Consider the following 14,534-nt stretch of genomic DNA (forward strand, 5'->3'; position numbering starts at 1 on the left):
ATAATTATCATTGGACAATCAAGAATTTCTTATTGTTTTTACTTAATTGTTGAATGACGTCCACGTCCTTTGACTTTTATTTTTCTATGCTCATAATGCAGGCGTATAATGCTGGCGTCCATGTGAATCGGAATCGAATAATTTATAAACGACCTTCTCGACTTTACACTCTTTTTTTAAGTGAAAACAGTATCCAGTACACAAATCCAACATACAGCACATAACATTCAGCATCCAGCCCCTGGCATTCTTTTGAATTTGACGTATAGAATTCAAATTGTGGTTGCGATAAAAGACATTAGTAGAAACGAGAAACCCAACGAGTAGGATTCTATTGCAATTCATGATTGCGAAAAAGGTAATTTGAATTCAAGATCTCAAAATTCAAAATTTTTTTTTTATTTTACAGATTTCGATTAGGCCAAAGATCTGTTTTGGTATTGAGTGACTTTCCTTCTGTGAAAGAAGCATTAAACCAGAGAGCTTTTCTTGGTCGACCGCCCAATCCCCCGAATCACTTACTACAAGGTGCAACAAGTAAGTAGTTTCTGTGTTGAAATTATTCCTTTTTTACAGGGTTTTTTACATTTTAAGCTTTTTATCAAGCACTCGTATCACTTAACACGTTCTCCATCCTTCTTATACATACAGATGAGGCAGTGAGAAGCAAAGGGGTGTGAGTGGACATTTTCAAGTTTTGAGTGCAACGCATTCCTAGGTAGTTTTCCATTGATTTTTTACTTCCTTTCGCAAAAAAGGAAGTATTGTATTCGCGAAAATTTTTTCACTCAAAAACCGATCTTAATTTCCATTTTACACACTCCCGAATGAATATTGAGTTTTTTTCCGACTTGACCACACGTGGATAAGTGCCTGAGAACATATAGACACGCGAAATATCCATGAGGATTCCTGAGAATTACAACGAATTTTCTCGTGACGTCTGTGTGTACACATGTATGCATGTGCAGATGTGCGTATGTATGTCGCATAACTCAAGAACGGTAAGTCCTAGAAAGCTGAAAATTGGTACGTAGACTCGTAGTGGGGTCTAGTTGTGCACCTTCCCTTTTGGTTGCAATCGGGTGTTTCTAAAGGGGTCTTTTGCCCCTTTTTGGGAGGAAATCATTGTTAATTTCGATGTAAACTTAAGTGGTGTTATAATTTGGCGGACACTTGGCAATGTATCGCCAGTCTTTAGGTCGCCAAGTTTTGTCGCCAACTTGGCGACAAATTTGGCGATTTTTAAAAAATTTGTTTCAATTTGGCCACTGTTGGTGATATTTAGAGATTAAGAGCTATTGTCTGTAAGAATCAGGCAGTTTACGGCATTTGTGATTGTGGACATTTTTAATTTTTCTTATTTTCACATATGTTGTTCCTTATCAAGAATGTAATGTTTGTGCAAAATATGAGCTTTGTCTGCCTTACCGTTTTTGGGAAATTAAATTTTTAAATTTAGGGGGCGTGGCACATTTTTGCGTGTTTTTCAAATTTCCAGATTTTAAAGTTCTTGTTGCTTTAAGCGTCCCTATAATGACATGGATTTTTAAACTCTATATTATTATATGGTCTTCTTAGATACTATTACAGCTGTCAAATCGGTGTCACTACGAGGGCGACGGCCACAAACTCCGTTTAAAAATGACCGAAAATGAATTTTTTTACTACATTCAACGCCAATTTTCTCAAAACGCCTTCATGATGACACCAACGTTTTTACATAAATTCCTAGCTACACTTGCATACATCAAAAATATGTAATAAAATTGGTGTCACTATAAGGGCGCCAGAAGATATTGGAACTTTTATGTGATAAATTTCACAAAAATGCAAATGTTTAAAATATTTAAGTTTGATAACCAACATGTTCGTCTAACATATGAAATAAAAAAAATCGGTGTCACTTCTATTACTTTCGGAAATATAATCATTCGAAATTAGTATGTTATGGAGTTATTTAAAAAAAGACTTTTCTAATTCGAATAGCTTTTTGCACGGTTTGTTTAAAACTTTAATATAAAATTACAGTAGTGACACCTAAAATAATGTTTCTAATGCTTTTTATAAAATAAAGCTTTATAAAAAGCATTAGAAACACAGTAAATCGATATAGGTACACATGGACGTATTGTGCAATGTGCATTATGGCTAAAATAGTCGTACTAATATTTACATTTTTCCAACCATACTAATTTTTTTTTCTGTTATTTATATTAAAAATGCAACTATTTATAACATAGTCTTAAATAGTGATGAACATAATGTATTATATAGCGAGCATTCAGAATCTGAAACATAATTTGAGGATGACGTAGACTAAAACAAAGAAAACATAAAAAATCAAATCACCCAGTTTCAGAAAGACGGTCATTTCTTATTGATATCTGGTAATTTTGTAGCACTAAAGCTTGGGAAAACATGGTATCCCGTAGAAATAGTAGAAGTTGACCATTTGCTAATCTAAATACAACTAGCCCCCTCATAGCAGAGATCTGAAACTAATTAAGTTTGATAACCAACACGTTTGACTAACATTTGAACTAATAAAATTAATGTCACTCCTACTACTTTTGGAAATATAATCATTCGAAGTTAGTATGTTGTGGTGCATTTTTTCATTTATTATTATTATTTTTAATTTATTTTATTTGTTTATTTATGTATTTTGTTAATTTAATCTTATCACACCCAGATAGTGTTTTGACCATATTTATTTTTAATTTATTACAAAGAAGCAACGTTTAACATAAACAGCTTTGGGCAGCAAGAGCGTCTTTATGTTGAATAGAAAATGCACGTTTTGATATAGGTACATGCGGATCTATTGTGCGTAATATGTAGATTATCATACTAATACTCGCCTTTTTTCCAGTCAAATAAATTTATTTATTCCAATCCTTCTTGAGATGCATTTGACCTTTACTTGCAAATGGTCAACTTCTACTATTTCTCCGGGATTAATAATGCACATTACACAATACGTCCATCTGTACCTATATCGATTTACTATGTTTCTAATGCTTTTTATAAAGCTTTGTTTTATAAAAAGCATTAGAAACATATTATTTTAGGTGTCACTACTGTAATTTTATATTAAAGTTTCAAACAAACCGTGCAAAAGCCATTCGAATTAGAAAAGTCTTTTTTTAAATAACTCCATAACATACTAATTTCGAATGATTATATTTCCGAAAGTAATAGGAGTGACACCGATTTTTTTTATTTCATATGTTAGACGAACATGTTGGTTATCAAACTTAATTAGTTTCAAATATCTGCTATGAGGGCGAGAGTAGTAGTTATATTTTAAACATTTGCATTTTTGTGAAATTTATCACATAAAAGTTCCAATATCTTCTGGCGCCCTTATAGTGACACCAATTTTATTACATATTTTTGAAGTATGCAAGTGTAGCTAGGAATTTATGTAAAAACGTTGGTGTCATCATGAAGGCGCTTTGAGAAAATTGGCATTGAATGTAGTAAAAAAATTCATTTTCGGTCATTTTTAAACAGAGTTTGTGGCCGTCGCCCTCGTAGTGACACCGATTTGACAGCTGTAATAGTATCTAAGAAAACCATATAATAGTATAGAATTTAAAAATCCATGTCATTATAGGGGAGCTTAAAGCAACAAGAACTTTAAAATCTGGAAATTTGAAAAACACGCAAAATGTGCCACGCCCCCTAAATTTAAAAATTTAATTTCCCAAAAACGGTAAGGCAGACAAAGCTCATATTTTGCACAAACATTACATTCATGATAAGGAACAACATATGTGAAAATAAGAAAAATTAAAAATGTCAACAATCACAACCTGCCTGATCCTTACAGACAATGGCTCTTAAACTAGGGGTAAAAGCACGTCATGTAATGCACACATCAGCTCGTTTTTTTTTACGAATCATGATATACGGCAGCACCTACCAGGGTTACTACAGAAAAAAGTTCACCTACCATTTGTACTGGTTATCTGCCACTTTTTAATTTTGTCACTTCCATCACTTTGCATCTCACTGCCTCATATGTGAATTGAAAAATATTACAAACAGTACTGTTTTCAAGAAAATCTTAGCAGAAATCTTGTTTTGAGACAAGGGTGGGACTTAACTGGAGAAAACCCACGTGATTATAACACAAATATCTCGGGGTTTCAAGGAACCCTTTTCTCAACAGAAAAGTTGTGCGTTTTTGGATGCAAAGACATCCGGTAAAAGCAACAAGATTGAACAGCAGACAGCTTGAATAACAAAAAATAAATAAGTAAATAAATAAATAAATAAAAAATAAAAATAAAAAATAAAATAAAATAAAATAAAATAAAATAAAAATAAATAAATAAAAAATAAAAATAAAAAATAAAATAAAATAAAAATAAATAAATAAATAAATAAATAACAAATAAATAACAAAAACTAACAAGACAAAATGGAACTCAATGCCGAAATTTATTCCATGATTCACTTCGAGAAAGAACCGTAAAAAATAATAACTCAAAGGTCAGCCTATTTGAAGAAGATTCGAAGGTATCTGCGAGATTTATCACTTTGTTACTCAGAATTTTTTTGAGTAAACAATAAAAATATCCTTATAAATCTAGCCATTATATGAATAAAACTTCGAGAAATGGCTGTTAAAATATAAGAAAATTTTAATTAGTCAGATGACTTCCTATGCGGTCAACGCATTGAAAAATATAAAAGGAAAAAAATCCATTGAAGCAATCCATTCTTTTTATTACTTGATGATCAGAGCAATGCACTAAATACATAAATCGTTTCACATTTTTCAAACTAATTCTTATCATTTTCCTGGTTCAAACAACTTAAAAATCTGTAATTGAATAATGTGAATTTTTCCAATCTCAAAAATACATTTTTCAAATTGAAAAGTAACGTAAGAATAAATAATGGTTGTTATAAAAATTATTTTTTGTAATTATCGTGAGTAAAGATTTGTGCTGAAGATTCTTTAATTTATGGCCAAAAACATTCGAATACCGTTGTCATTAATTACGAAATTATCATATGTTCACCATTACTGAAGAAATAAAATGTATCGCATTTACAGATATTTTTAAAAACCTTTGGTAAGTAATCGCATAACTGAGACTCAAATTTTTATTCGGACATTGTTCCAAACAACTAAAATCCTCAGAAGTGTTTTTTTAATGTCTGGAAATAGCAAAAAATGAAGTTATATTGAAAAAAAATTCGAGCATTTAAACATTTTTTAGATTTAATAAGATGATTTCAAGTAAAATTACGAAAAGAGAAAAATAGGATAAAATAACTAGATGTTTTCTTAAAAGTGAAAAATACGGCAACCAAATGAGCAAATCAGAAATAGTCCATCTCAAGGTTTCTGGCATTCATCTTCGGGCGAATCTACTAAAAAACTGATTGAAAACAAGAAAAATCAGGGTTACTAAAATCAATCATTGTTGAAGCAAGTTTACTTCATGACGCATTCTTTCCCCCTTACATCTTTTTAACCGACTTCAAAAAGGAGGCGGTTATCAGTTCATACCGTATGTATGTTTTTTTTTTTGTTTGTCCACTCATAGCGTCTCACCTAGTGAATTGATTTTGATGATTCTTTTTTTTGATGGATAGGGGATGGCTCAACTTAGGTCCCATTACTTTGTTTGACCATATTTGTTCTGTAGAAAAAAAGTTATGGGCAAAAAACAGTAAACTTTATGCAATTTCCCTATTAAATTGTAGCGAACTTCGCACTTTTCATCCGTGGATAACGGTGGCTCTGTGGTAGAATTCTCCTCTCCCACACGAGCGACCCGGGTTCAAATCCCGACTAGGACAAAGTGAATTTTACTAAAATTTCGTTTCTACTGTTTCCCGTATTTTCTCGAATGTTCTATTAATTTCTGTATCTTTCCAAGTCGCTTGAGTATTCGCTTCATTTGGCTTTCACATTGTCTTCGCTATCTTCATCTACGCGACAACATGAAACCCATTGTTATAAAAGTTTGGTACCACATAACAGTAACATTAATAGTAATTGTAATGATAATTTTGAATAAAGTCTTTTCTAAAGCAATACAGTGATATAGAGCCGAACTTCTTACTAGGTAACTTCTTACTTTTACTGAAATATCTACATTTACGCAAAAAAGAATGAAATAAAAAAATTTTGAAAAAAAAATAGAACCGACTTCAAAATTGCTCTAAAAAGTGAAAAATAATTTTATTCTTTAAACACCATCGATAATACTTTTAAACATAATTTTTGAAGTTGGCGCAAAAACAAAAGGTAAAATCCATTGTAACCATGCTTCGTTCATATTTTTATCAAAAAATCATCCAAAGTTAGGAAGGAAACATTTATATCGTTACTCAAATATGCTGTCATCAATGCGTAATGCATGTGGTAGTGAAGAAACTGGACCTGGTTAAATTTATACTTGTAGTTGAGTTATGGCTGTGAATGATTTTATCGATCGTTTTTGCGCCAACTTCAAAAATTATGTTTAAAAGTATTATCGATGGTGTTTAAAGAATAAAATTATTTTTCACTTTTTAGAGCAATTTTGAAGTCGGTTCTATTTTTTTTCAAAATTTTTTTATCAAGCCACCTATAGATACGATTTTTTTTCCTAATGGGACTGCGTATTATTTACTCACCATTCGCAGGCCTAGGAATCATTCCCCAGAAACCGGCTGACATTCTTTCACGTGGCACACTAATTTTGATGCCCAGTTCCCCCCACCAAATGAAGTCACTTGTCGTTTTACGCGCAAGGAATTTAACTACGCCAAGAGTATACAAGACCAAACGAATAGTCCCGAGATATTTTACACGCTGTCAATTTTCTGCGACTTAAAAATCCATTGGCTGGAGTTAGGCACGAACCCGCCCCTTTGGGCAAAAGAGGCCAACACCTAAATGATACACCAATCTTTCGGCCTCGATTTTTTCTTTCTTTTTTTGGAGTTTGCCGAGTATTGGCAGTTATGAGTTGGACTAATTTAACACTTTTGCAAAAAGTCGTTTACAGGCAGAAACTCTCAGAAACTCTGACGAGACCAGAAGACTAAAAATTACTTATAATACTAAACACTAATATCACATTATATCACTAAATCACATGAAGCCAGGAGGAAGACAGAAGTCAGCGTTTCTTGTAAAAGCACATTGAACTCAACTTTAAACTTAGTCAGTACCGTGATCAGTACTCTAACTGGAACGAGCTGGCGGGGGGGAGGGGGGGAGCAAAGAAAATGTCGCTAAAAAGACTGTATTTTCACTCAATATGTTTTAAATTCAACTTAGTAGCGTTATTTAATAAGCACTTCTACTTGTTTACGGTTTTCTGAAAAATCTTTTCCGTTTGAAAATCTTCACTTTTACTCCTCTCAGTAACGCAAAAGTTCATGAGAGGCGAGGTCTACTGTGCCCATTTTCAGATCGAGGGCTCTATGGTGCAAGGTCAGATGTTCCGGTTAGGTGGTCAATCGATTGCGGGACCTCCAGAGTTTAGTTCCCATGCAGGTTTGGTGCTCATTTTATCGACCCACTGAAGGAATGAAAGGCTAAGTCAACCGTTCCGAACACGAGAATCGAACTCGGGACTGTAGAATGGATGCGTGAAACGCTACCACCAAGTCACTGGGCATCATAGATACATACTATTTCAAATAAATATACAGGGTGGTTCAAAAACAGAGTGAAGTTTCAGAAGACTACCAATTTGGGAATAGTGGAATTACAGCTCTTTGGTACAACTTCAATGAAAGAGTGAATTGTATAGATTCAAATAGTTACCTCCAGGTGTCTCTGCTTGTTATCGTCTGCGTCCCATTTGTTGTTAAAAATTCAGTTAGTCACAATGGTGATCAAGGGAGATGTAATATAGCATCCCCTAGATCACAGGACATAGCACCACGTGAGTTTTTCCTGTAGGGATGTGTAAAGTATAGAGTGTTCGTACTATTTTAACTGCTAATTTTGATGAAATGAAAAATTTAATCACTGCAGCAATTGCTTCTGTGAATGTGCAATTGATATGTGTGGCCTCAGTTTGAGTACAGATGTGATATCGTTGAGGCTTCAGGACAAGGGTACATAGAACATGTTTAAAACGATTTTAGAATGTAAAAAATAATTTTTTTAAAAAATCATTTTTACTTTTAGAAATACACACGTTTGAAACCCCACCATTCGCTTTGAATCACCCTGTACTGCAGTCATATTTCGTTTTCCAGAGTTATTTTGGTCAGAACTTTTCATGATCAATCTGTGTTATTTTCTTTAATCCTAACTCATCGAGCAAAAATCCATCACTGGCAGGATTTTTCGACCAATACAGCTGTTACTCAGTCGCTATAATCTGTCTTGGCGAGCAAATCACGTCCAGCAACTACTTCAGGAACCTTAAAAAAAGATTAAGAAAAGTTGTGTACGAGTGAAATGCCTTATGAGAGATGACCATTTTCACATCACAAAAAGGTTATTGAGAAAGCTTCTCGTAAGCGCTTTTTTACGAAAAAAATCTTCGTATGTAGTGTGTTTTCCTTTAAAGTTTCAAATTCGATTTTAATAGAAGTCTTGATTCGTTAAAATGCATGTTCCTAATGCACTAGATTTGATTAAATATCATTGTTCCATTATGATAAATAAACGCATGGAAATTAGTTGCGCTACTTTTGGCAATGCAAAATAACTGCTGTTTTTGCTTTATGCTATCAGTAAGATTCAGAGGGATCCAAATATTATTACACTAAAACAAACTTTTCTGTAGTTTTATTTTTTTTTATTATTTGAACACATTTTAACTTTGTTTAGAAGTTTAAAAATTATTCCAGCAGCACTTTAATTTTAGTTTTTTAAAAAAGAAGTTTTTAAAGTTTATTTGAAATGTGACAGACATCAGAGTCAGTGTCCGTCGAAATTTAAAGTTACAAGTTTTTTTCGTGAGTGGGATTTTTGGAAAAAAATTAACGATTTAATAAACATTAGCAGTATCCGCACGGCGATGCCCGTGGTAAGATTTTCAAGGAAGTCCGTTGAATAAAAAAAAAAATCCACGCTCCATCTCCCCTGTTTTCAAGCCAAGTTCATCGCCTGCGGCAGCAGTTCAAATAAATTTGGAAACGGTATTAGTTAATAGAAATCTATCTTTTCTCGTATTTTCTGTACCTATTTCCAGTTGCGCTTTGTGTGTCATCTTCCTGTACGATCTATCTCTAATTTTTCTTATCCGTCTTTTTATTTTACCCCCCCCCCCTCCGCCCATTTCCTAATCTGAACAAAGATTATTCAAAAAACTGCGCTTTATTCATTTAACTAAATAGTGCAAAAAACGAAAACTCTCTACTTGTTCCCCGTAGTGTGCAAAAAGCTGCGTTTGCATAAAAAAGAGAGAGAGACACCTCACTATTTTAATTAAATTAAGCACGCATATATGTAACTTAAAATAGATACAGTGAAACGTCCCGTGGTAAGAATTTAAAGGAAGTCCTTTGAATAAAAAAAATTCACGGCCCCCCTACCTGATGTGAAATAATTATTTTTCTTGAATTAAAATGCGTAAAATACGGAAAAATTTGTTTGCGTATAATATTTTGGCCACCCTCTGTACCAAAAACTGATGGTCAACCCTCTAGTTGGACGCGATCTCCATTCATGAAGCATTTGAAATATTCAGTACAATTTGTGATCTGAATATTGGTTCTCAGTGTTGTGGAAAAATTTGAAAGTAATCGAAGGAACTTCCTATTTAATATCTCAATGCAAATAGTCTTGTAAAAGATAAAAAGCGATGATTATATTCGCACACTTATAGAATTGTTTAAAAAAAGGGGAACAAAATCAAAACTAGCAACAAATTTAACAATGCAAATACCCCTATGCGAAGTTTCCCCTCAAGTTATTATCTCAAATGGCTTTGATATCGATCGCGAGGACTAAGTTTTCAAAATAAATGAGTGGGTTTAAGAAAAATGCTATGAAATTGTCATTTTAAAAAGTTGCAGTTAAGATGATTTAAATTCAAATGCATTGTTTTCTTTCTTTCAAACTTCCTATGCGTTAAATTTTAAGCATGTTTCTATTAATAGCTCGAAAAAACAACCCTTAAAATGTTACGAAAATTAACCAGTTGTTTTCAATGTAGGTGAATGTGAAGCAAAAAGAAATACAGTAGACACTCGTTTTACGCGGGAGTTACGTTCCACAGAAATGCCGCGTAAATCGAAACCGCGTAAATTGAGACCTAATACTAGTGTTAAAATAGGGTTTTGGTTCCGTAGATAACAAAATACTTCATTCTAGTGATGACTGATTGTTTAATGTGTACTTATATCGACTTTTATGCACAACGTGCATAAAGAAAACATAAATTAATTTTGTGTCCTGTTTATAAAGAGGAACTGGCTATGATAGTCTTTTGGCAGTCATTAAGAATTTTTCTTTGTAATTCTTTGCAGAGTATAAACACATCCATGATCACTTGCGTCATTTCCATGATAGAATCTTCCTTCACTAACAAATAAGAAATATCATTTCTATTGTCTAGGAATGGTTCAAAATTTCCAATGTGAACGTTTTTGGTTGTGCGTTACTGACGTAGGTATCCTCGTTGGTTTTGGCCTCCTTTGTCACTTTTGAAAGTTCTTCTTCTAGTGAGTTCTGATCAGTGTGAGTTTAATAACTTTACTTCTGGAAAGAGCTCTGGAACCAATCGCATAAAATGTCTCCAGTGGCCCAAGCTCGATCATTAGCACGCCAAAATGCAGTTCATTGCGCGTAATCTGCAATCTTTAGGAGTTTGGATTTTGAAAGAGGGGAACTTTTTATCTATTTGCATTGCCGCATCCGCGTAAAATAAAAAAAAAAAAGATGTCAAATCATAAACCGCGTATAATCGAAACCGCGTAAAATAAACCCGTGTAAAATGAGGGTCAACTGTTAAGACGACTAAGCTTTTTCAAAATATGATAAAATTGGAAGCTTGATTTAAAAATTGCAGAACATAAAGTTAGAACGTTGTATTTTATAATAAAAATTGCATTGAAATAATATTTTTTATTGTTGGCTGTAAATGTCCTTTCAAAAAATAGTGGAAAATTTTTATTTATTTTTTTTTCCATGGGGCAAAGCGAAAAATGAAATATTTTCTAAAGAAACCCTATTCATTTGATTGCAAAAAAATATTTTTGATCAAATAAATGAGTATATAAAGGAATGAATGAAAAAAATGACAATATACTGAATAAATGAATAATTAAATAAGTGACTCATTGTAATTAATGCATGACAACAAATAAATGAGTGAGTAAAAGAGTGAATGAATAAGAATATTGGTAAATGAATTGGTAATAAGTGAACTACTAAATGAAGGAATAAAATGGAGAATGAATGAATCAATGAATGAATACCTAAGTGATTTAGTAAATGATTGCGTGAGTAAACAAAATAAACTATTTCATTGTGCCCCATCCACTATGCTCACTGGTACTTGACTGATTGTTGAAAATATAAAAAATACAAATAAGCTTAATATTAACCAAATACATACATCACTGAATATTAGAAGATCTCACATAATATTTAAAATGTTAATAATAAGAACTTGATTCTTTTATAACTACAAAAATAATCTTTGACTTTCAGCAAAATATCACAAAATGAGTATCAATTTTTATAAATTGCCTGTATTATCATATGCTTTAATCTTTGTGGGTATTTTTTTTTTCCTGACTGGGATGGACTACATGGGCTAGAATTAAACTATTACCAGATAGGTGGCGCTAAAAGCAAAGTAAATATTTCACCATTTCACTTTTCCCTGCTATTTCACTTTGTCCCACATTCCCCTACTTCATTTTCAATTTATTTTATCATCTCTTATGCAATTTCACATTTTTTTTATTGGTTAGTCTTTTTAGAATGAGGGCGGTGGGACTTTGCTGTGTACTCATGGCTCTTACATTGTCATACTTAGAAATGGGCTTGCATAAAATAAGTTTTAATCTCGTCTAGAGCCCCTTCTCTAACCGAACCCCACTATTATACTGCTCGTGCTGAGGCTATGAATGTGCTCAAATAAGTTTTGCCCAGTCATCAAGAACCAAACCTTTACAATACATTCTCACTACAGGATCCGTTTACCAAAAAAAAAAAAAGCAGCTCATTGCTAGTACTTTAAAACTGTGAGAAGAAATTTTTTTAAGAACGAGAAAACAAGTGGGTTGTTTCATGTAGAATTTAACACCTACTGCTTAACAGGGGCAAAACGGTTCCATTTAAAGCAGCATAATCCTGCTTCTGTCAATTACAAGTTTCAATGTAAAAGGGTGTAATTGGAAATTCCTATACCTGACTTTTAAACCAGTTCATTAGGAATTCGTTTAAAATGCGCCAAGAGTTCAAACACTCGTTTAAATGAAATATTTAGCAAATGAAAATGAGCATACGTCATTGATATACGTATACTGGGTGTCCACACTTAAGGTGGACAATAGCTTATTTTATTATATTTTAAAAATTTAATAAAGGCGTCACAGCAGCCAATCAGCTTTGTGAAACGTTAAGGTATTGCTTAATCATGTCCGGGTTCAACAATGACGCGTTATTTCTAATCGAAGGCTCAGTTTCATTATAGCTTCTTGCTTGAAATTAGTTCAAAACAATTATGATTCTCGAATGCCTTGGAAATACTGAGCAAATACCATTTCATGCAGGAAAATCAGGGATATGGCACATCTAGTTGCCACGGACAGCTATAAATGTATGCTCTGGAAGTGATGAATTCAACCGCCGTAGGCGTCTAGTATATATTAATTAATACTGTTACGATGAGAAAACTATTTTAAATCATGCAAGGAATTATTGTTTATGCTGTCTGACTCAAGAACTATTTCTGAAAAAGTTACGAATACGTTTAAATTCTATGCAATCACCTGGTTCAATCAATCATGGTAAATTAAATATTCTAGACATATTTATACCCAAAACAAAGTTTCATTTTTCTACGATTAAATTGACTGAGTAAAGAAGTTTTAAAAATCATTATTTCTGTCTCTTTTTTTGCTAGAGGTGAGGTATATTTTAAGAGAATCTCTATACAAATTTTTAACATTTTGATCTACTTGAAATTTACAAGCAGATTCTATTTTCCACCTGTTTATTACTCTGTCAGTTTCAGGAATGAAACACCGAAACTTATGAAAACAATGTTTTTTTAAAGAAAATATATAAAATAACACGGTATTGTAAAAAATTTAAACTTTGTAAATTTTATAAAAAATTACTTATTGACCCAAGTAGCACAAATTATAATTCCTGACATCACTTTAAGTATTCTTCTACTGTTAACTACACGTCTACATCTAACTGTTTAAAAATAAAGAATTGGACCGCGATAAATGCAGTCATCCAGAAAATTTCACACTATCACAAAAGTTTACAACTGCAAAAAGCTAACTTTTAAAAATCATAGATTCTATAAAATAATAAATTGATCCTTATCAGAAAGTATAAAAATGAAAATAACTTTAATAAAAAATATTGTTAGCATTTCCCCAAAGAAATTCACAAAATAACGTTTCAGCTAAGTTTTTACTCTTCTTTTTCTCTGGCCAAAGCACTAAAATGCATAACTAAAGGAATTTCCTTTTTTTTCCAATATAATTCCTTTCAACTATTGTTTTGAAATTTTCACACCACTACTTTCCCGAGAAAAGCAATTCAAGATTTCATCTAACGGGTCCTTTTAATGACAATTCTGCAATAAAAAACGTAATTTGGCATTGAAATGCTTCCTGTTGAAAAGTACTCTTTTGGGAAAGACGACTTCTGATGTTTTATACGACTTTTATCAGATGAATGTTACTACAAAAACTTTCCTTTCTGCCAAATAAAAGTTAAGTTATGATTGTTTTCCATTTATTTTATTTATTTTTGAGCAACTAAATTTCCCAACCATTGTGAATCAAAAAAAACTATTTTGCATGAGTTATATACACAAATAAATACGATTTTCTTCAAGGATTAAATTTAGAACAATATCTTTAGTAGAAATTAAAATATTGTTCTTCATTATTGAAGGCGAAAACTTGACCAATAGTCTGACAACAGTACGTTACGAAGTAAAATTCTTCCGTTTTATTTAAACCATCTACATATTTATAGAAATTTTAACTCCACCTTTTCCCATTACGTGCCCCCGATGATGGATCGAGTCAAAGAAGCATAGCTATGGAATTAAAAGCACCTATTACTTATACCAGGGGTTCTAAAAGTTTTCCGATTCGCGACACCCTTTGAAAAATTAGAATTCTTTCGTAATACTCTAGCCCATTTCTTTTATGCATAATATAAATTGATGCTGTGGATATATTGCGGCACCCGTTGCTGGGCACCGCGACACCCCAGGGTGTCACGGCACGCAATTTGGGAATCCCTGACTTATACCTTTACTCTGCCATGGGCAGGTAAAGTGCAGTAACTGCATTTTTTTTAGTATTATTTCATCCGTTTTACGTAAGCTTTATTGTATAAGCTTGCT

The 14,534-nt window shown here is 32.6% G+C and overlaps 1 protein-coding gene across 1 annotated transcript in view; it reads left to right on the plus strand.

Moving 5' to 3' along the window:
- The window catches only part of LOC129234542 (cytochrome P450 2J6-like), a 169,672-nt gene that overhangs the window by 20,601 nt on the left and 134,537 nt on the right, over positions 1–14,534 (plus strand). The window contains exon 2 of the mRNA XM_054868557.1: positions 410–537. Coding sequence (XP_054724532.1) covers positions 410–537 — 128 coding nt within the window. The remainder of the gene's footprint in view (positions 1–409; positions 538–14,534) is intronic.

Source organism: Uloborus diversus, chromosome 1 (assembly GCF_026930045.1).
Source record: "Uloborus diversus isolate 005 chromosome 1, Udiv.v.3.1, whole genome shotgun sequence".
Classification (NCBI taxonomy): Eukaryota; Metazoa; Arthropoda; class Arachnida; order Araneae; family Uloboridae; genus Uloborus; species Uloborus diversus.